Source organism: Pocillopora verrucosa, chromosome 10 (genome assembly GCF_036669915.1).
Source record: "Pocillopora verrucosa isolate sample1 chromosome 10, ASM3666991v2, whole genome shotgun sequence".
Lineage (NCBI taxonomy): Eukaryota > Metazoa > Cnidaria > Anthozoa > Scleractinia > Pocilloporidae > Pocillopora > Pocillopora verrucosa.
Window position 1 is genome coordinate 20,640,998 of NC_089321.1, and position 21,248 is coordinate 20,662,245.

Genomic DNA, 21,248 nt, shown 5'->3' on the forward strand with positions numbered 1-21,248 from the left:
CAGCAAATAGTATTACCTCATTGTAAGCAATCACAAAATGTGTTATGCAGGTGGCAGCCTTGACACTTCTTCTACTCTAACAAATTATCTCAGTAGAACTTTTGATCTGTATCAAAAATCGAAAAGGAAACTCGTTCAGAACGACAATTTTTTTTTTCTTCAGACTTCACTTCTTCCCTTCCCAGACCTTCCTTTTTCCCGCCCACTCGACCCAGGCTGTGCTGTTTACTCATGGACGGGAAAATGGAACGGGATAAACAAAAAATCCCATTTGACATTGCAAAATCGCCAAGGATTCCCAGCACGTAGCGTTGGTCTTTGAACTTTCTTGACCCAAAAATAACTTAAGGTGACAAATAGTGTTATCTTTGGGCCTCCTAAGCCTTCGGATGGTCACAGATTGATCAAAGTCGACTAGAACCGAAACTTGAAACCTTATGCGCCACACGCTTGGCGCGCTTCAGAAAAGGATTCAGTGGTTAAACACTGATCTCAACTTATAGTTGTTCTTATTTGAACTGTGATCGAACGGATCATTTTTTCTGTGCTTCTAACGAATATTTTGCAAGCCAAAAAGCTTTCGAAACTTCAAGGCGGGAGATTGTTGTTTTACAAGAGATTATGTCGGCGAAATTTTTAGCAAGGGTCCCGATCTTATGGTTAAGTGGTTGAACGATGGAGGTAAACAGCGATGGAAGCGATGAAGAACAGATATTTTACGATACGGTTAGAGAATATGTGGTTAGTATTGATCGATTCTTTTCATTAATTTAGTTATGCATATAAATTACATAGACATACAAGCTCTGAATTTATAAGGACATGATACTTAATTGCGGTTGAAAGTCACTCCGATAAAACTGTTAGGGGCACAACTCATACCGAAAATACTGAGTCGTTATGTTGACTAACCCCACATATATTGTAAACCCGGTTTTAATACATTTGTAATTTTGTAAAGATCTCTTGTAATTTAGAAACATGATACTTAGTCAGCCACAGATATTGCCAATAAAATGTTTAACATGGGATCATTGAAATATTATTGCCTTAATGATCACCAAGTTTATTTTACTTTTGTTATAGATATCTTTGCTCGTGTTTATCATTTTGTATGGAATTTCTCATGCCATCCTAAGCACCTACAAAAGAAGAAGAGATGAACTTGATTCAGGTTAGAAAGATAATGTATATATTCCAATTAACACTTCTTGTCTCTCCTTGATATCCACACTGAAAGTCACTTTTCATCTCTACTAGCTCCAGGGATATATTGAGATTTCCTAATTATTGCAGTTTGGTTACCATTTTGAAACAGCTCAGTAACCTGACGACACAAAAAGGATTAATGTGAAGAGAACAGTGTGGGCAGAATTAGTTCAAATGTTGTGATGTATAAGATAAAAAAAAGTTGCTAATTGGTTATCTGCTTCTCTATTTTCATTTCACATGTGCACTAGTTTGAAATGTCCTGTAGGTCAAGTCTGTTATGTCATCAGAAAGTATCAGGTTGCTGAACAAGATTCAAAATTGTGGCAGGGTGGTCTCATTTTTTCACATTTTGAAAACTTAGGATGTAGTTTTGAAACTAAAAAAATGCAGTTTTTGTCATTATTTATACTTTTTAAGATTAAAAAGTTTTGTGGTTTTTTGGAGCATGTTTCTTTAACCTGTTAACTCCCAAGATCTGATTGTTAATTTGCCCCTCTAGCTGCCACACATTTTCTTTTTAATTTGTTACCAAAATTGGTGTTAGATCAAGGTAACAACTTCTAGCTGATAAATATGAGTATTCTCATTACCTGTTTGCTTGGATAGTGTGTGGGTATTAAAGGGAGAAGTTACAAGGTAATAATTTCTGGTAGTTTAAAGGTTACCTCTTCAATTGTTAAGAGTAACAAGGATGTATTGAGTCATAATATTTTAGCTCATTGTCACTTTGGTAGGTAATGAAAATTTAAAAAAAACATTTCTGTGTAAACTGGGGTACACAAGAATAAGCATCAAATTCTCAGAGGAGGTGACAAAGAAATGCATGGCTATCAGTTAGATTTCACATTTTGGTAGTTGATGGGCTGAACTGGAATGCTTTGTAGTGACTGTTGACAATACTTTTGTTGCAAACATCTTGGCGATTTGAAATCATCACAGTCTAATTATCTTTAATTGTGAGACACCCTCTGGGAATAATTTCTAAAGTCCTGAATTTTCTTATTATATTTAATTATTTATCAGAAGAACCTTTGGTTCAGGTGTGAATGAAATAGCAATTCTAGCCTTGTAAAATATTTCTTCTTTTTTTTTATGTAGACGATGAAGATGCATTTGTTTATCGGATATCGTAAGTACTTTAGGGTCCAGTTGTTCATATGGCAGATAATGCTATCCAATAGATAAATTGCTACCCAGCAGATAAGCGTCAACAAAACATACTGCACTATTCATTGGATAGAGATTTATTCAGTGGATGGTATTATCCACACTTCAAATGACCAGGGCTTGATTTTCTCCCTGCTGTTTAACTGCTCTTAAATTTGTTCCTATTCATGCTGATTATTAAATCTGACTTGTGCAAATGGTTGTGTTGTAGCTTTTGGTTATGTACGTTCACCCTCACAGTGTCCCTTGGTGCTGTCCTTCTGCTTCCAATGTCCATCTTCAGTAATGAAATTATGATCATGTATCCTAACAGTTACTACATCAAATGGCTCAATGGTTCTCTTATTCATGGTAAGGGAATATAGTTACTGCACAAGGTTACTGAACCATTTTAAATACCAAATCTGCAAGGAGATTTCATCTTAATTTGTATAAGTTAGATTTGATTTTGAATTCTCCCCTCAAGCTTTCAGACATTTTCATGTTTATTACACCCATTTTGAAATCACTGATGGTCCCTGTAATCTGATTGGCTCTAATTGGTGCGATTTATTCACAAATTGCACCATTTTTTTCTTTAAATCGCATCTTTTCCCCAGCCAGTGAGGAGGCTACACTAAAAACAAAACAACCAATTAGACTTCAAGGCTTGTTTAAAGTAACCGATCATATTGCAGGAAGATGAAAGACATAGAGTATCATATGGCAAATTTTGAAACTTTTGTTTCCAAAACTCTTATTTTTTCCTCCCAAAAAATGGATGAATTTAATTTTAAACCAGCTCAGTATTGTATTAATAAAATATTTGAATTGACCAAGTCCTGTATTTGGGCGATTTCAAAATGGATGTAATAAAGTGGTAATTGAACCTCGTGTTGTGCAATTTTGGCCTGAAATCGTACTTGTGATTTCAAATCGAACTCGCGCTGCGCGCTCGTTCAATTTTGGAATCACGCGTATGATTTCAGCCCAAATTGCACTCTACTCAGTTCAATTACCATTATTAATTAGTTACAAGAATTTGGTGCTATATGTAGATCAAGATAAGAACCTCTACTTGATAGGTTTGAGTACTTTCATAACCTTTTCGCTGTATAATATTTATTTATTTGTTTATTAACTTCGCCATACAACAACAATCAAAATAAATTTGGTGATTTAGTGTTAACAACTGAGTTGAAACATTAATTGGCCACTGTCAGAATTGCTCTGATGAAGGGCTAATGCTTGAAACATCAGTTTTTTTACTCTTTATGGTGGCCAATTTATGTTTTCAACTCAGTTGTTAACACTAAATTACCAGCTATACTCTCCTACTGATGCAGCACCACAGTTTCTTTAGAAACTTACCCCCTTAATTCATTAATCAAAATAAATAGATTATAGAAAATGACAAAAAACGACAAAAAATGGCAGGGACATGGAATCAGTGTAGCTAATAACAGCAGGATATATGCATTGGATATTATAGGGAGAAGTAACTTGTTACTAACTTCTGGAAGTTAAAGGGTTAATGGAGTGTTCCTTAGTCACATTGTAGTAACTGAAGTAGAATGTTTGATTGCTGTAGGTCCTAAAACTTAGTGTTACTTATGTACTGTTCATACTGATTTCCTTGATAGTTATGTAAAACTCATCTCTTGTTTGACAGTTTACTAACTGTGTGTGAAACCTAGAACATATTTAAACTCAGTGTGGTTAACTAGCAACCTGACAGACAGCTTACCAAAAAGCAGTGCAACTTTCAAAATCTGCATGAGTTGTGTTGTTGCTAACCTCACTCAAAAACAGACCCATCAGTTTAATAAAAAAAAAACAGACTTGAGACAGACGAAAAAACAGTCTTCACTTCATAGTTGTTCAGAAAGTCTTCTGAAATGACTTTTTTGCTCAGCTGGTATAAGTAAAATAATTTACACATCATCATGGTTGTATTTGCTCATTGCAGTCTTCTTTTTGGCTCTAATTTATACAGGAATGTGGAACCAGATATTTTTAGGCTCATACATGTCACTCTTTGTGGCTATCCCTTTTGCCTACTTTTTCATGGAGTCGGAGGGATTTGCAGGATCCAGAAAGGTAAATTGTGTTTAGAACTGGTGTACAGTTACAGGGTATTCTAACTTGATTAAGATACTAAGTACAGTTGTAAGTGGGCTGAGTGCTAACAGTGGCAGCCTTGGTTTTTGTTCTCGGAACAGGGGGAAGGAGGGAGTGAAGGCCTCTTTTTGATCTGTTCATAGTGGAAACAAGCGGGTGTTGATCTCCCACTACCCCGACCTGTTGTTCCACTTCTTGTACCTTTGAGTACTATTTCCCTTTCTTTTATAACACTGAATATTAATGATAACTATAAAAATGTAACAAGCTGAGTGATACATGCATTTTGATTGGTTCTTAGTAATGATCTCTCAGAGAAAAGATATAGGCATGACATAAACATTGACAACATTTAGCTACTTTGTTATATAAAACAAGATCATTCCAAATTGACATGAGTCCTCCAGCAATAGATCACATTGTGGTAAGAATATAAAGAACACACTCAGCTTAGCTTGATGTGCCAGTTTTTTGCTCTTACCACATTTTTACATTATTTGTGATCTGTTACTGAACAAAGGCACAGCAACAAAAACTATTTGTAAAATAGGTGTTTGTACTTTAGCCTAAATTCTAAGTTCATCTCCTTGCCTTGTTCCAGCAAATAGACACCTGGTACTTTTTACTAGTTTGCCGTTGTGCATATGAGCCCCCACCTTCCAAACCCTCTTTCTTTTCCAGCTTCCCCAATCCCTTTCATCTTTCTCTTGATGGAAGGAGTAAGGGAATTTGATAATAAAAGATAGATGTTTTCCACATGCAAGAGCTGATGTTTTGCAGGGTATTATGGCTCGAGTCTATGAGACATCAGTTGTTCTGATTCTACTTGCAATTCTGGTCACAAGCATTGTGTGGGTGGGACTAGCATTGATTGACAGAGGACGCACAACCGATGAAGGTAATTATAATGAGCCCAAGCCTGCAACCACACTTCACTATCTGCAAAATGCACCAGCTATTTCGAATACCTGTCACCGCTAGAGTCCTTGTCCTTTGGAGGGGTCATTGATCTGAAGTGTATCACAGCTAGGTTACTCAAAATCTTTTGACAACCCAAATTAGGTTTCAATTTTATGAGGAAAATATAATATGTGACTAACATGAAACAGGCTGTTCATAATTTTATGTATTTGACAATGAAACTTATAATAATGGGCAATTATGGGATGAGGTTGGGCATGATGTCATGAATTATCAATACTGAGGTCTGAGTGATTTGTTGAAGCTGAAGGCTGAGGCAATAATGCAGACTGAGAATTCGGTTTTTACTGTCTTTTTTTAAAAAATTTTTAAACAATCTGCAAAAAGGATACTTACCTCTGAGTTTGCTAAAGTTTAAAGAACACAGCATTATTAAAGGGCTGGGAATCTAGGCAGACTTTGAACTAGACATGATTGTAAACCCAATATTGGCAGCAGATATTGGGTTATCCTGTCAACTTCACAAGCTATTGTATTTTGACTGTATGCTCTCTACCAATCAGAGTTTTCATAGTAAGGCTAATGTATTTAATAACCTTTATGTGTTGTGTAATACCAGAACTTAAAAGGGCTCGAACAATTCACCAGTGATGTTTCCTACTTTAAGTTTGAAGCATTGGTGTGAATGAATGTGACCTTTGAGAAAATGTTTTTTTTTCTTAACTTAACCCTTTAACCCCTAAGAGTTGACTAGCATCTAATTTCTCCTTACAATATCACCACTGAATCACACATCAATATCATGAGAATAAAGGAAATGATCACCAACTAAAGAAACTCTTGATTGTTAGACAAATTCGCCTTGTCAGCACCTTAGTAAATGTACAGAGAACAGTATGGAGAATATGAATAATGATGTTGGGGTGTAAAGGGTTAAACTTTTTAATAACTGTAACAACAACTAAAAAATTGTTATTTGGTTTTCACAGAGGCCTGGGTTCCTGGTCTTACATTCATATATTCATGCATATCACTTCTTGGAGCCCTGATGCTTCTGCGTAAGTACTGTAACTGTAAATGTACCAATTAAAACATTACCTTGAGAGAGTTTTGTTGGACATGCAAGCTCATTATCCTACAGTTATTTAATCTGTGTTGTGATAATTAATCCAAAGTGCTTGTCAAAATAAATGTTGTACAAGTTTTTCAAGGAGCTCTGTCACTTTTCTTTGGCTAGTCTGCACACCTGTTGGATTTGCACGGATGTTCACTGTCCTGGGCCAATATGTGGTGAAACCTCAGGTAATCTTTTTACAACAATAGTAATCATTTTTTGACAGCCTCGGAATGATATCAGTAGAGAGTTACGAAGAGGTGCATTTTGTAGGTGTATGTGTTGATGATCCTGTTTGATGATCTTGCATCAATAAAATGTAAAGAAATATTAGCCAGAAATGCATGTATCAAATGTTTCAAAATGAATAATCTCTGGCTGAAAAAAAATGCTGCAGCTGATCACAGAAATTATCTTACTCTTGGCATATCACATATGACACTGCCCCCCACATGTTAGAGAGTAGTGTTGTTAATGGGTGACGTATTGATTTCTTGATTAAATTTACTGTAATTGCAACAACCATGAGATTTCTTTGTGTCTCAGAAGAAGAAATAAACCCAACATTGAGAGGAAATACAGTTGCTTTGATTATCATCTGAATAAAAACAGACTTAAGTAATTTTTCTTCACAGATATTCTCTAAAGTAATCTTTGAGACATTGTTGATTGTTGGAATGAACTGTGCAGACTAATCTATTGATAAGGCACTTTGATTAATAACAGCTTTTCTTTGACCTTTTTTTATTTCCTTGATCTTTAGTTTCTTCGAGATCTGGACAATGAAAGAAGTGCCATAGAGTTAGAGGAAGAGAGTGTGAAAAGGAAAATGAATGGTATGAAGTTTTCTCTTAAATACAGTTGACAGTCACCTTGTCTTAAGTGGTTGGTTTCCAAAGTCCCAAATTTTTTATCCCTTAATTTCTGTAAATTTCACCTCCATTAAGTGGTCATAATCACCCTTGACTAAATCTCAACAGCCTGTATGTATCATTCTCCACCTTTATTTAGTGAGTTGCGATACAACTTCAAATTCTCTTTTGTTTAAAAGGAAATACAAGCTAATCTGAAAGGAGAATATAGAAATCTATCAGAAGTCACTTAGGGCTTCTTTCAATTCACTCTTTCATTTTGTACGTGAGAAAGATGTTAGGAATCATTTATATCGGTGTGTGTACTGCACAGGACTAACTCCCTGTTCCCTTTGGTAGATCAAAATAAATACTTTATCAACTGTACTGTTGTTCTCTCATCAGTGATTATGGAATTTGAGGGTCGAATCTCACCCAGCTATCTGGCTTCATTTTTTGGGTGCCCATCACCTCATTCTAAGGTTTTAAAGTTACTGTCAACCACTTCTTTCTGCTTTGTATTTTTTCAGGTTATAGCAATGGAATAACCATGCACAATGGCATTGATCACAATCCAAATAAATTAAAACAACTGGAGGTTCAAAGACTGGAGCTTGGTCAGTAACTTCATTTCTCTCTTTTTCTTTTGAAAACATGAGTTTGATCAGTAACAGATGAACTGACATTTTTGCTATAAAAGTAGATGACAGTTGTTTTAAGTGTTCAATGAATAATGGTCTAAAGCTGAACTGTTGTAATTTTATCATCTGTTTTTTTGATCATCAATTCTAGAAAGAAGCATCAGAGCATCATCGTTACAAAGAAATTGTGTTTATCCAATCCTACTTCTTACTCTGCTGCTTTTAACAGTGAGTTTACATTACCACTAGGATAGGATTAAATGGACCTGAATGTACTGTTAGTCGAATGAGCACTTCCGCTCACGGACTTATAGGTAATAACATGATTTCGAGTGCAATTTGGTGTTAATGAGCATGAGTAAATTTTTCAAAGACAACAAAAATCTTTGAAAAATTTACAAGTGCTTATTACACCAAATTGCACGAGAAATCATGTTGTTACTTTCTTTTAATGTACATGAAAAACATCACAGAAAGCGAAGACCGACATAAATTTTGGCAGCGTGGGCGCACTATTTGTAACTTGCACTCGTGTTTCAACTTTGCACTCGTTTTCAGCTGATCAGAAGCGCGTAATTTTTTCATGTACGTTATCATAAAGTCGATAGTCAGTGAGAATAATTTGTACTGTAGTCATTTCCAGGTGTTTGTAGTATTTTTCATATGAGTAGATCAAAGAAATATTTTTTTAACATCTGATTTAAAATTTGAAATAATTCTCACAAATGTAGGACAAAGACAGGGGTTTCAGTAACCTTTTCCATGCGGCTGCGCCCAAAAGGGGGCCGTAAGGCAAAACTCAAATACGCGAGCCTGGATGCAGGCCAAACAGACGATATTAAGAGGTCTTACAGGCTGGGGTACACCGCTGGTAACCAGCTTGTGTTGAAAGTCCTTGAAAGGAAAAAAAAATTACATCTGTTGTAGGGTTTCAGACCTCATGCAGCCCTGATTGAGCTACAGGGATTAGGGTTATATGTGACGAGGGTCCTGCAAACGTTTGAGATCATTAATGAACGAAAGACACAATCTTTGCCAGTACAAAGAAAGTATTTAAGTTCCCTTGAGGAATCGAATTTTAGACCTCATGGCCTCAGTACCCAGACTAAAAGTTACATTAATTTTCTGTTTGTTTGTTTTTAATCAGACTAGCTGCATGGCCATGGTTGCCCTGAATGTTCTCAGCTTGCTGTTTGTTCATGGAGCCCTGCCCAAGAAATCCACGGTATGAGCATTTAGTTTTTACTTCAATCACGTTACTTTGAGATTTCGAAAACTTTTCTGCCATTGGAGTCAAATTTTGAATTTGGGAAGCAATTCAGATACATTCACAAATGTGAGAATTGTTGTTAGGTAAGAGAGGGGGGGGAGGGGGGGGGCGTGCGCAGTACAATAACTCAGCCGGATGGGGAATATGACAGTCAGTATGTTCACCATTCCGAGACATGGAGGCTACTCCATTTAAATGAGGGCCTAGAAACTATCTGTGGCTCAACCCCACTGGATGCAAGAATTAAGCACTGTCTCGCAGCGCTCGTACAGTGAACAGTATGTCTAGTGTTTTGGCACTATGGCTGCCCTCGAATTATCTTTCAAGATCAACAAGAGAGGTGACAAGCTGATGTTATTTTCACCGGTTACCCGGTACCCCCCCCCCCCCTCCCGTTACTCAAATCGTCCAGGGTTGCTATTCTCGGTGTTTTATGTCTATGAATGGTACCTCTTGTCTTGTTTCTTTTTTTCCCTGATAATTTGAATACTAAGGCTTGTAACCCCACTCCTTGCCTTGCTGTATTTCTTGATAGAATCATTTTAATTTCATGAGCGACCAACTATTGTAACTGTACAGCGGTGTGTTTCATGTTTCTAGGTGCTTGTGTTGGGTAAGGTATCCTCATCCATGATGGGAACATTCGGCGCCCTTCTGGAGATCATTCTTATTTTGTATCCTTTCACTGTAGTGTTCAACTGATCGTTTTTATGTATTTGCTAGTTAGTTCATTCATACATTTGTATGTTTTTCCCCTTAAATTCGTCCGCTAACATAAGCAAAAACATTCAGTGTAAGTGCTGCCTGGGAATTTTAAAGGATTATTGGTGCTTCATGGACCAGTACTTTTATGAGTGAACACACAGATTAAATCCTTCCACTGATAGACCTGTCCATTCTTATTACGTGTTCGTAGGGTAGTGTATTGTTATGTTTGGGAGAAGCAAGATGTTCGAATCGCTTCTTGAAACACAAGGGTTTTTCTTCTATTATTTTTGTACTTTAATGAATGGAATTATTTGCTGTATGAGCGTTGGATTCGTCAGTTGGTCCAGACAGTGCACCTTAACTTTCCTCAGTTATTTAATGCTTGCGTCACTAGTAGGCCTGTACAGCGTTCCATACTTTTCACGCCTGCGTCCTGCAGTACGCGAGACTACCACGACCAAGGTAAGCGAACTAGATTGTTTAAAAATTTAAATAGGATATTTAAGCTTGATGCGTACCTTTAGATCGATGTTGCTGTGTTTTATTTGGGCTACACCACGTACTCCGGTTATTCCTCGGAGCTCTCGGTAAAATAGACTACAGAAACTTTACGTTCTATCAAGTGCAATGCAGTGGAGAAATAAACCCGAGGTGATGAGAACTAATAAGATTGTGTAACACTTTTGGCTACTGAGCCAAGCTCCGATCACGAATGAAAAGGTTGCAGCTTGCTCATTGATCGCCGAGCGTACGGACTTTCGCCGGAATTTGAGGCGCCAAATTTTCTCTACTCGCCATGGCCACCGAAATTTTCGCAAATTGAGCGTCCTTCAGGGCGAATTTTCAACTTTACGCCAAGTCTCATCTTGAAATAGAGAGCCAGGGGCAGTTACTCAGTTTTTGATATCGTTTGTTGTTCTAATTTCAGGTGATTGCCAACTGTATAGTCTTATTGATCCTTAGTTCAGCTTTACCAGTTCTGTCCAGAACACTTGGTAAGTCAGTAATTAAGGTCTTTTTAAATAATTTCATGGCTGACCCCGAGTCGTTCATACTTAATAATAGCTCCATATTCCTTAAATTTGAGAAATTTACCTCGCAACACGTTTAATATCAACATCACTCAATAAATTATAACTATTGGACAACATTTCAATACAAAACAACTATAATTTCTTAGTTATCCGTTAAATATCTTTTACTCTATAAACCTAAACCTGCTTGAGCATCTTGTATCTGTAAAAAGGCGAAGCTGAAGTCAGCTAACTAACTTCATGATCCTTTCGTAAAGATAGAGCAGTTTTTAGTCGAAAGTGATTCGGTATTGCTTTGTTTTGCTTTACTTCGTCATGTGATTGGTCCAGAAAATTCGCGCCACTTTCTCAACCAATCAGATTTCAAACTAAAAATCAATCGCGACTTGGTTAGTCGCGTTTTCCCGCGCTTCAGGCAGTTTGCTTTTTTTAAATTGATATTTCCTTCCTATGATTTACAACACTCAATCTAACCAGCTTTTGACTTGTTTCAACATTTCAGGTATAACCAAGTTTGACTTGATGGGCGAGTTTGGCCGGCTTGACTGGCTTGGTAATTTTCGTGTGGTCATCCTATATAACCTGGTGTTTGAAGTATCTACTGCTTTCTGTTTGGTTAACAAGTTTACAGCTTCGGTGAGACACGCTTTGTACGAACAGGTTCACGTTCCAACTGTACAGTTCTTCCGGCGATTTCAACCCAAAGTGAAAGCGTCGGCTTAAAGGGACGTGGTATTGTTCTTTCAAAGGCTCAAAGACTGAGTTCGGTGCCATAAGTAGTTGGAATCAAGAAGTTTATTTCCCGCATGTCATGTCGAGGTCTGAAGTTAAAGAGGAACGAAACTTTGCCGATCATCTGAACGCAGTGACGAATGACAACGAAATTATCCGAACATTGAATTGCATCGATATTATGCGTGCATTTACTGAAGTGAAGACTTAATAATGGAGCTACCACAGATAACACGCAACAAGACGAAACTGAGTTGATATGAAGGAATTTGACTTCATAACGTCGTCGGAACAGATATGAAAGAGCAATTCAATTGCCGATGCTGTTGTTTTTATAGATATACCGGTGATTTTGTGTTCGTGATCTGGAGTCTACACAGAGTTTAGAAGTACGTAGAACTCTTAAAACTGATACAGTTTGGTTCAAGATATAGAGAAAGCAGTAAATCTTTCATTATTCTTTCTCTTTAGTGAGTATAGGCACCACAGAGGATCACGTAGTCAACCATTTTGTTTCCTAGAAGATCCTTCTTGGTTGGATAAACAAGGCCGAAACAGGACTTGTAAATGACGAGGATATAAGCCTGTGATTTCAACAGGAAGATTAGGAAAAAAATTAAATTCCTGAACTTTTTTTTTCTACTAGATTGAAATAACTTAAATAATGGGTCATCTTTGATGTTAGTCGTTCGTTGATTTTATTTATTTCTTTCTCATCGTTGTTCCTGCTCAGAACGAATTTTTGCAGTCTGGGCGTGAGTCATGCTTATATTCTGACTTAACTATACACAAGCCTCGTTATAGAATAGAAATAGGAAATATGCAATTTAACGTATGTACAGTTGAATTTTGTTACCGTAAAGTTTCGTAATAACTTTATTCTGGTAATAAACAGAACAAAAAAAATTTAGATTTCTGTTTTAGAATTCCCGAATTAGAATATGCAATTTAGAACATATTAATTCTACTGAAGATAGTCGATGAGCTATCAGGGATTTGTTTTCATAAATGTACCACATAACTAATGGACTAAAGATGTATTTTCGTAGAGAGGTTAATTAGCTTCCCTTTTTGGCCTTAAAATCTTCGCCGACGGCTCTGCAGGGTGCGAAAAGTAATAGACAAAGGAGTTTGAAAATTATGGTAATTATAATTCACCAGGGCAGGAGGAGACTTATCACTCGCGTTTTCCTGTGGCTCAGGCAATTTGCTTAACGCTCCATCAGGTAGCGCTGGAGTATGTTTTTATAGAATGGCGATCAACTGACGAGGTCTTGGGTGAAACTAGTTTTAATTTGTAAATCGCGTAGGCACTGTTTGTGTGTCGAAACTAAACGCGAATCAGTATTACATATTTTGATTCTTTTTCTAATTTTTTAAACGTTTACTCTGGCAGTAGTTTGATGCTCTACCTATACCTGAAATAGCCAGATCTCAAAATCGCTTTCTACTCCAATTTTTTAATTTGGATGTATCAGCAAGATGCGATCGCACAGTTTACGAAACTTGTTTTGAGCAGGTACTGGGATTGCAATATTTAGCAAGCTTGACAGAGTTATGCTTGCTTTCCTTAAGATGCCTTGTTTGGCGTACCTAATAGTGGAGTTTTTTTACGTGCGTCAATGCTTCGCTGTTCTCTGAAATGCTGTTCCAACAACCTGATAGGAATTTGTGAGATAGGTACCAGTGGCGGTTACATTAAAGGAAATTATTGCGGCGGTGATACGAAGACATGTTTAATTTTTTTTCTATAGCTGTATTCAACTTGATATTTTGTAAAATCAAAAGTAAGAAAAAAAAATTATCTTTATTTACGAAGGGCTAACGCTACGGTAACCAATGTACGTCATCAACTTATTTGATAATACTAAATTACCCTCTTCTACAAGAACGCGGACCCAGCGCTGAAAAGCAACAGACTTATTTATATTACTACAAAAAGATTGGACTGTACACGGCTGTGCCTCGTACAAGAAAAAAAGAAGTTTACGTCCATCCTCAGTCCCTAAATTCGACATTCAGTGTGCTCACTTTTTCCGGAGCAGCCTGCTCCAAAATCCACTTTTTCTGGAGTAGCGTACTCGAATGACGTAAATCGAGAGCGAACAGAGGATAACAAGCAAGAATTTTGATTAAGTTTAAAATAAGAAAAAAAAAAGGCAAAAAATTTGCTATTTACATTGATATTTAATGGATAATTAAGAAATTATAGTTGTTTTGTATTTAAATGTTGTCCAATAGCTCAAATTTATTGAGTGATGTTGACATTAAACGTGTTGTGAGGTAAATTTCTCAAATTTAAGGAATATGGAGTTATTTGTAAGTATGAACGACTCTCAGCAACTTCCAAACATGAGCGGGAGAGCGCGCTAAGAATTCGTTTCGTAAGCGCATTGTTCGCATTTAAAACAAGTATCGCGCGAATTATTGATCAGCTCTGGATAAGATAGAATGAAATGTAGCAGTAACGAAGACAGAAATTGGGTGTGACGTTCGAGAACAAGTAACAACTAGCCGCTTCTGCTCATCGAGGTCTGGAAAGAGGACAAGAGGCTTGAACTGCGTTGAAACCGCTCATAAAATTAATTCTGAAGACCACAAAGGCGTTTTAGGGAAAGACTGCTGGCATTTAATCGAAATTCAGCGCAGCTGTCCGGCGCATATGAGATACATAGTTGACTACCAAATAATCATATGATCGTAATAAGCGATCGGGATTGCTCGGAACTCTATTGTCTGTTCTCTGCTTGTACATTTGATGTACAGTTCAGTTCCATTAGATATTCGCAACTGCAGGCAGCCTGAGTAAAGGGGGTAAGTTTCTGAAGAAACTGTGGTGCTGCGTCGGTGGGAGAGTATGGTAGGTAATTTAGTGTTAACGACTAAGTTGAAAACGTAAATTGGCCACCGTAAAATGGGAAAAAAGCTGACGTTTCGAGCGTTAGCCCTTCGTCAGAGTGAATAAATTTCCATTTATAAGGACAAACTGCAACTAATTAAAGCCCATCGAGAACCCACATGGCAGCTCTAGTGCGACCTTAGTAATTTATGCCATTAATTTTAAGCAAATGAAGATCATCGCAGTATATACTCAACTTAAGCAGTTGAGAAATAAAGCCTGAAAAAAATTCAGGCCTGAACGGGAATCGAACCCATGACCTCTGCGAATACCGGTGCAGTAAGTATATGTCCTTCAAACAAATGCCATTCTGCGCCATATATGCAGCGAAGCAGAAAGTCATGATCAACCTTGAACGACCCGGCCTGATGACAACGTGACGCATTGCGTGACTACTTCACTAAAAATGTTTCTTATATTCTGACTGACAGACATTCTACGGTAAGGTCATTTTACCGGATTGAATTTGACATTCATTTAAACTGTCTCCATATGTGTGTTTTCACTTAGAAAAACAGTTGAATGTTCCGCGGAACTTAATTGAGCATTTACCAGGCGATTGTTTAGAAGCTAATTGCAATTATTTACCGTAACATAATTGATACCTACCTGAATATATTAATGAGGAATTTTTCAGACTCGGAAAGTTTTGATTTTATCATAGACACCCCAGCTTTCCCAGATTGTGTCAGAAAAACAATCTGAGAACCAATCAGTTTCCAGTATCTCGTTTATTACACTGAAATTGATACAGACGACAAACTCCTTTCCATGACCTTTAGTGTGAAATCAGACTAACCATAGGAAACTCTGCAGTTTTTCAATTGAAGATGAGCGCAAAAGCCTCTGATTACGAACAGTGCAACAATCTATTCCAGTAACTGAGCCTGTGTCAATACAAGCCGACTTACTAAGCGAACAAACCAAAAGTCCGTCGATATGAGAGTGAAAGATCTTACGTGGTACAGTCCTTTCGTGTTCCTTGTTGGAGCTATTTTAAGTTTTGCTGATCCCATTACCGACATACTTACACTGGTGGAATTCTACCGCGCGGATCATAGGACATGGTTCGGTGTAGGGCTTACTTTTGTATTGTTGCCATGTTTAGCGTTTCCAGTAGTGTTCTGCCGGTTACGTGTCCCATTAATTGCTTCGCCTTCTAGTTGGACAAAAACTGTTCTTTGTGCATTGCATCCATTTTCAGCAGCCTTCGCGAGAGTAGAAGCTATTTTTTTCTGTCTCAAGAGATTGTGGTCTGGAGACGAAATCGACCCAGATGCTGAATATGTACTCAATCACATTGACTTAGCTGCGCTCTTTGAGGCAGTCCTTGAATCCGCTCCACAATTTATAATTCAGTTGTACGCCATCATTGTTCAGGAGGAGCCAGCTACAATCATTCAAATCATTTCTCTGCCTATCTCTTTCCTCACTCTGGCATGAGCCTTCACAGCCACTGATAAGAAGTCTCTTGCCGAGCGCGAAATAATACCAAGTAGCGGTGCCCTGAAGGTTAAACATCAACTAGCATTGTATGTAAGTTACTTAATTCTTCTGAGCAGTCGACTGTTCGCCATCTGTTATTTCACCGTCAGCTACAAGTGGTGGATTATTGGCGTGTTGATGTTTCATTCTCAGTTGTGCCGTAGTAATAGCGACTGTTATTCAGAATAGAGACGAAGTTGGCTGTAATTCTAGCTACGTTCTCTCTACTATATTGTTTACGGGCATTCACTGTCTAAGAGATGACTTTGTCGAATTATCGATTGGTGTACAAGTAGGTGGTCTAACCATGAGTATGTATTTCTCACATATTTTTTTTGTATTAGAAAACTTCTTTATGATCCTGATGTTTTATTTCACTTATAACCCCAATGCTTGGTACTCTTTACCTGTCACTGTGAGTGTTTGTGTGTTCAGTGTTCTTGGCTCCACAGTGAGAGTTTGTTTATTTAGGTGACTATACAAGAAATTTGCCAGCGGTTCACCACCTGCGAACAGCGGTGATGTGAATCCATGTGTGTGAATTATTACGTTAGTTCAGTGTGATTTAGTAATTTGGTAGTTTAATAATTTAGATTTGGTAATTTGGCCTGTAGCCGTTCTATTTGAATTTTTGAAGTCCCATGTTATTTAAGTTTAAGCTGTCGAGATGAGTTTCCAAATTGTGACTTTCTTGTTTAACTTCCATCACTGGACGTGCTTAGAATGTCTACTGACCTTGCCCTGTACTTTCACGAAAGTTCTTGTTTTGGCTTACGTAGTCAAAGATTGATTCATTTGATCGGAAGCATTAAGTACGTTATTGTTCATTTGTAAGATTTCGACGTAAAAGGGGTTTTTAACAACAGAAACTGTTTAATCTTGCAAAGTTAGTTGGCCAGCATGCCCACTCAGGCGTGCTGATATCTAATATACAAGCATGCACTTTCGAGTTTACTTAGCGAATATTGGCATTGAGTAAGAAATAGTAGTCAGTAGAAAATAGAGGATCAAAGTTTGAGCATCAAAAAGACATTAATCAGAATTTGAGTCAGACGTGATTAGTTCTAAAGCTATGAATGATCACAACTTTTTATTAGATCTTTAGGTGTCTTTAGCAGTTTCGTGTTTTCACTTATTTTCATATATTGGTAAGATTTTTGTGGGCCCAAAAGATGTGACAGAAGAAGAAAGAAACTGTAGAAGAAATAAAATAAACACATAACAAGCAGCGAGTATTGGATGGATAGAATGGAATAGCACATAATTATCAAAATACTCGATTTAAGCTTCGAGCTAGTGGTTTAGAAGTTTTACATAAATAGTTTATGTTTATAAATGTACGATTTTTAGGGATGAATTGTTTTGAAAGAAAGATGTTGATTTGTGTTCCTCAACTTCGAGGTGGGTAACTTCCCTCAGTAGATAAAACTTATCTAAAGCTGTGTACAAGTTGATATTGTGCAAGATCAAAATTATGATAAAAGTTATCTAAATAGTCACTCAAAGGGCTTAGGGGTGCTTAGGCTTTCCTATGGTGGCCTTTAGATTTACCTGACACTTCGTTCTACCTAAGATAAAATGTGTAGGGTTATATTCGTAATTTGTCAGTTACAGTTGTATGCTTAACCGCCAGCGACAAAATCATTCATTACACTGAAAAATGAAACTATCTAATTTTTGGTTTTTTTTTTCGATCAAAGTTGATTCAGCCTTGAACTCGATTACAACGATGACAAATTTGTTTGCACCAGAGACTTTCTCTTTACATCAAAAGTAACCGATTAAGATGGTTTTTATACAATTGCTTTGCAATTACGAACTATTCAAGGCTGACTTATCCAGACGTTGTTCCTCTTATGATATTTTAAAAACATTTATGAAGGTATTTTCTTACCTTTTCTTTCTTGTGTGCTTCACTCGGAGAAACGACAATAACACGTAAAAGTCATTAGTTGACTCAAAATAAGGAAAATATTTCACCTATTGTTAATCTTTTGAAAGAAAATTTTGTCGAGCATTTGAATAAAATGAGAGTCTGGATATGATATCATATGGGGACAGGTGGGAGTACAGAATGATGAAAAAAGGAAGGAAGTGGAGGTGAAGGATATGAAGAATGTGTAATGAGAGGAGGTAAAGGAGGAGAAGTCTGGGAACGACGCTTTTTACTGCCACGTCTTGTATCTGTAATTGCGTGATAAATAATTCGTGCAGGAAACTGATGCGTGGAGGACCAATTTCACCTGGCTATCAGTAGTAAATTTTCAAATGATGATCGATCATTTTCAGTTGTCAAGGATTAATTACCTCTTAGATTGCATGCTATATGCGTTTTTCCCTCAGTCTCTTTTACAAAAAGACGGACTAAGTACTGAAAAGCAACAGACTCATTCGCGTTACTACAAAAAGGTTGGACAGTACTTAGCTGCATGTGCCTCATAAAAGAAAACTAAAGTTCATGTCTGTCCTCAGTCACTTGATTCGACATTCAGTGTTGTGCTCACTTTTTCTGGAGCAGCCTGCTCGAATGGCATAAATCGAGAGGGAAGAGAATAACAAGCAAGAATTTTGATGTAACAGAAAAAAACCGGAAAAATTTGTTTTTACTAAAAAATTATGGTTGTTTTGTTCTTAAATGTTGTTCAATAGTTATAACTTATTGAGTGATGTTGACATTAAACGTATATAGTACTATCTCAAAGTATGTGGCGAAGCAGAAAGTCATGATCACCTTGAACGACCCTGATGCCGACAACGTGAAGCATTGCTTGAGTACCGCACTAAATTTTTGTATTCTGACCGACAGGCTTTTATGGTGAGGTCAGTTTACCGGATTGAATTTTACATTGGTTTCAACTCATTTTCCATATGTGTGTTTTTACTTGGAAAAACAGTTGAATGTTCCGTACAGCTTAGTTAAGCATTTACCAGGCGATTGTTTAAAAGGTAATTGCAATAACTAACAGTAAAATAACCATGATATTTACCTGAATAAAATGATGAGGAATTTTTGAGACTTGAAAGTTTTGATTTTGACATTCGTGAGGTGAGGTGAGGTCAGTTTACCGGATTGAATTTTACATTCGTTTCAACTCATTTTCCCATATGTGTGTTTTTACTTGGAAAAGCAGTTGAATGTTCCGTACAGCTTAGTTAAACATTTACCAGGCGATTGTTTAGAAGCTAATTGCAATTACTTACCGTAAAATAACTATGATATTTACCTGAACATACTGGTGAGGAATTTTTAAGAAAAAGATTTTTAAGCTTTTCATTCGCAGTTATCGGTTAACTGGATTAAATGTGCTCTCTCAAACCAAAGTATAACATGTGGCGTGTTTTTGACCAGCCAATAGGGAAGTTTGTTTACTAATTTTTGTGCGTTGAGAGAATTTTGCACTCTATCACAATAAAATGTTTCTTCGCGCAGATCCTTGTTGTCGCTCTGTTATAAAAGAATTTGCTCACGCTTTTGGCTGTGCGTATATCGAGTTATAGATGCACTTAAGAAGTTTGAAGAGCACTCAAAAGCTACTCTTACGCATTTTTCTTGCTCTCCAAACCTCTCACGCGCATCCGTAACTTGATATACGCACGCTAAGCATGAACAAATTCTTAAGTGGTTATCCTGGAAGGCTTGCGAATTACTCTCTTCGTCGTCAATAGTCCTTTTTACGGAAAGCACTATATAACATCGTCCTAAACCAGATGAGCCCACGACATATCAGCGGCATCTTGTATGAGTATCCGCAGTTTACAATGTGACTTCCGCTTTTTCTTGTTGACGCGTACTCACAGTGTACTCGAGTGTTAGGAAGTTCGCGTAGTGCGTCTGAGCCAGTTTCTGCCAGATTTGAACAGAAAAACAGGTCCTTTGTTGGACTGTAATGATACTTTGATGGCGCTGTTAACGAAATGTTTGGCCGGTTCGTAAGTTGTCAACCTGGTTTCGGTCGATCTGATTGATTGACAACACCTCTTGAAAATCCTACACACCATCGAACTAAGCCTCATAGCTGCCAAGTGAGCAGAAGAACAATGACATCAAAATACTCGAGAAAGATAAGTATTAATTTTAATTGCATTTGTGTTAAACTTATATGTACAGAAATTTCTGAAGAGGTACTTAATCAGAAGTTTATCTCATGATAAGCCTTCAAACTTGTATTAAATAAATTGATGTACATATTTCACAATTTTAAGATGATTATGTGATGACAATACACAGAAAACTGACGGAGAAATTCATAGTTTTCATAATTTTGAATTCATTCATAATTTTGAATTACAAATCATTCAGACCATAGCCACATATAGACTTTTAGATTGTCACTGCTTTTCTTTTGGTGATTGCATGATATGGTACCCGTCTTGATGTTCTTGGGAAAGGAACCATATCATGCAAGTCCAGGCAGTTGATGTAGTGTTTGCGCATTTTGTCTTGGTCATATGACTGCGCTGTGGGGTCTAGGCCATGGCATAAATCTGTAGCAAATGCCAGTGCAAACAAGCCACAGTCATTTGAATTTGTTTGCTTTTGCACTCTTTCATTAGAAAAAGTGACTGTAGAACCAGTATACAATAGCATGCGACATGAATGATCAATGGCAACCGCGCTTACATTTTGATATAAGCTGTCATACACCTTGACAGTTCCAGGACTAGTAGCTATTGTGCTCAGGCAAACCCAGAGTGAGCCAGTGTTTATGATCTGTACAAACTCACTAATGGCTGGAGTGACTAATGCACCCACAATAACAGGGTCCCTTAGACCATCTACAAGAGGGAATTTTTGTTTTAGGAGGATCTGACCAGCATGTATCTCAGAATCACACAGCCATGTTGTCTTGTTTAAAATGTGATCCTTTGAATCTTCATACAGTGTCAGGGTTGAGGTTGGGTCCTCAGGGTCCTGAAGATGCAACCATGACTTTGGATCAGGAGAGCTGTCAGCAATAACTAAGACAGGAATTTGCTGGTTGTATTCTTTTGTAATGCCAGATGATAGGTTAGCAGAAGTTGTATCTTGCATTGAGTCATCACATACACCTGTGTTGATGGAGATAGTTGTGCTTTTGAGTGAGTGAGTGGCATTTTCTTTGATGAAGGGATGA

General features: G+C 37.2%; 1 protein-coding gene and 1 pseudogene across 1 annotated transcript; both read left to right on the plus strand.

Annotated features, from left to right (window-relative positions):
- The first annotated feature begins 285 nt into the window (after positions 1-285).
- On the plus strand, positions 286-13,246 carry LOC131774807 (limb region 1 protein homolog). The gene is made up of 16 exons (XM_059090891.2): positions 286-741; positions 1,087-1,174; positions 2,311-2,341; positions 2,591-2,730; positions 4,355-4,458; positions 5,260-5,377; positions 6,390-6,458; positions 6,638-6,702; positions 7,278-7,350; positions 7,896-7,982; positions 8,158-8,234; positions 9,154-9,231; positions 9,877-9,950; positions 10,356-10,446; positions 10,913-10,979; positions 11,521-13,246. Exons 1-16 carry the CDS (start codon positions 676-678, stop codon positions 11,739-11,741), a joined length of 1,449 nt encoding a protein of 482 aa, XP_058946874.2. The 5' UTR covers positions 286-675; the 3' UTR covers positions 11,742-13,246.
- A 2,222-nt stretch (positions 13,247-15,468) lies between these two features.
- Positions 15,469-17,176, plus strand: LOC136283989 (XK-related protein 8-like; annotated as a pseudogene).
- Positions 17,177-21,248: the final 4,072 nt, after the last annotated feature.

Excerpts from the sequence above, each read along its gene's own strand:
- LOC131774807 (XM_059090891.2), top strand. The coding sequence starts at position 676 with ATGGAGGTAAACAGCGATGGAAGCGATGAAGAACAGATATTTTACGAT. Across the intron at positions 2,731-4,354 it reads CAATGGTTCTCTTATTCATG|GAATGTGGAACCAGATATTT; the intron begins GTAAGGGAATAT and ends TAATTTATACAG. Across the intron at positions 10,980-11,520 it reads AGTTCTGTCCAGAACACTTG|GTATAACCAAGTTTGACTTG; the intron begins GTAAGTCAGTAA and ends TCAACATTTCAG.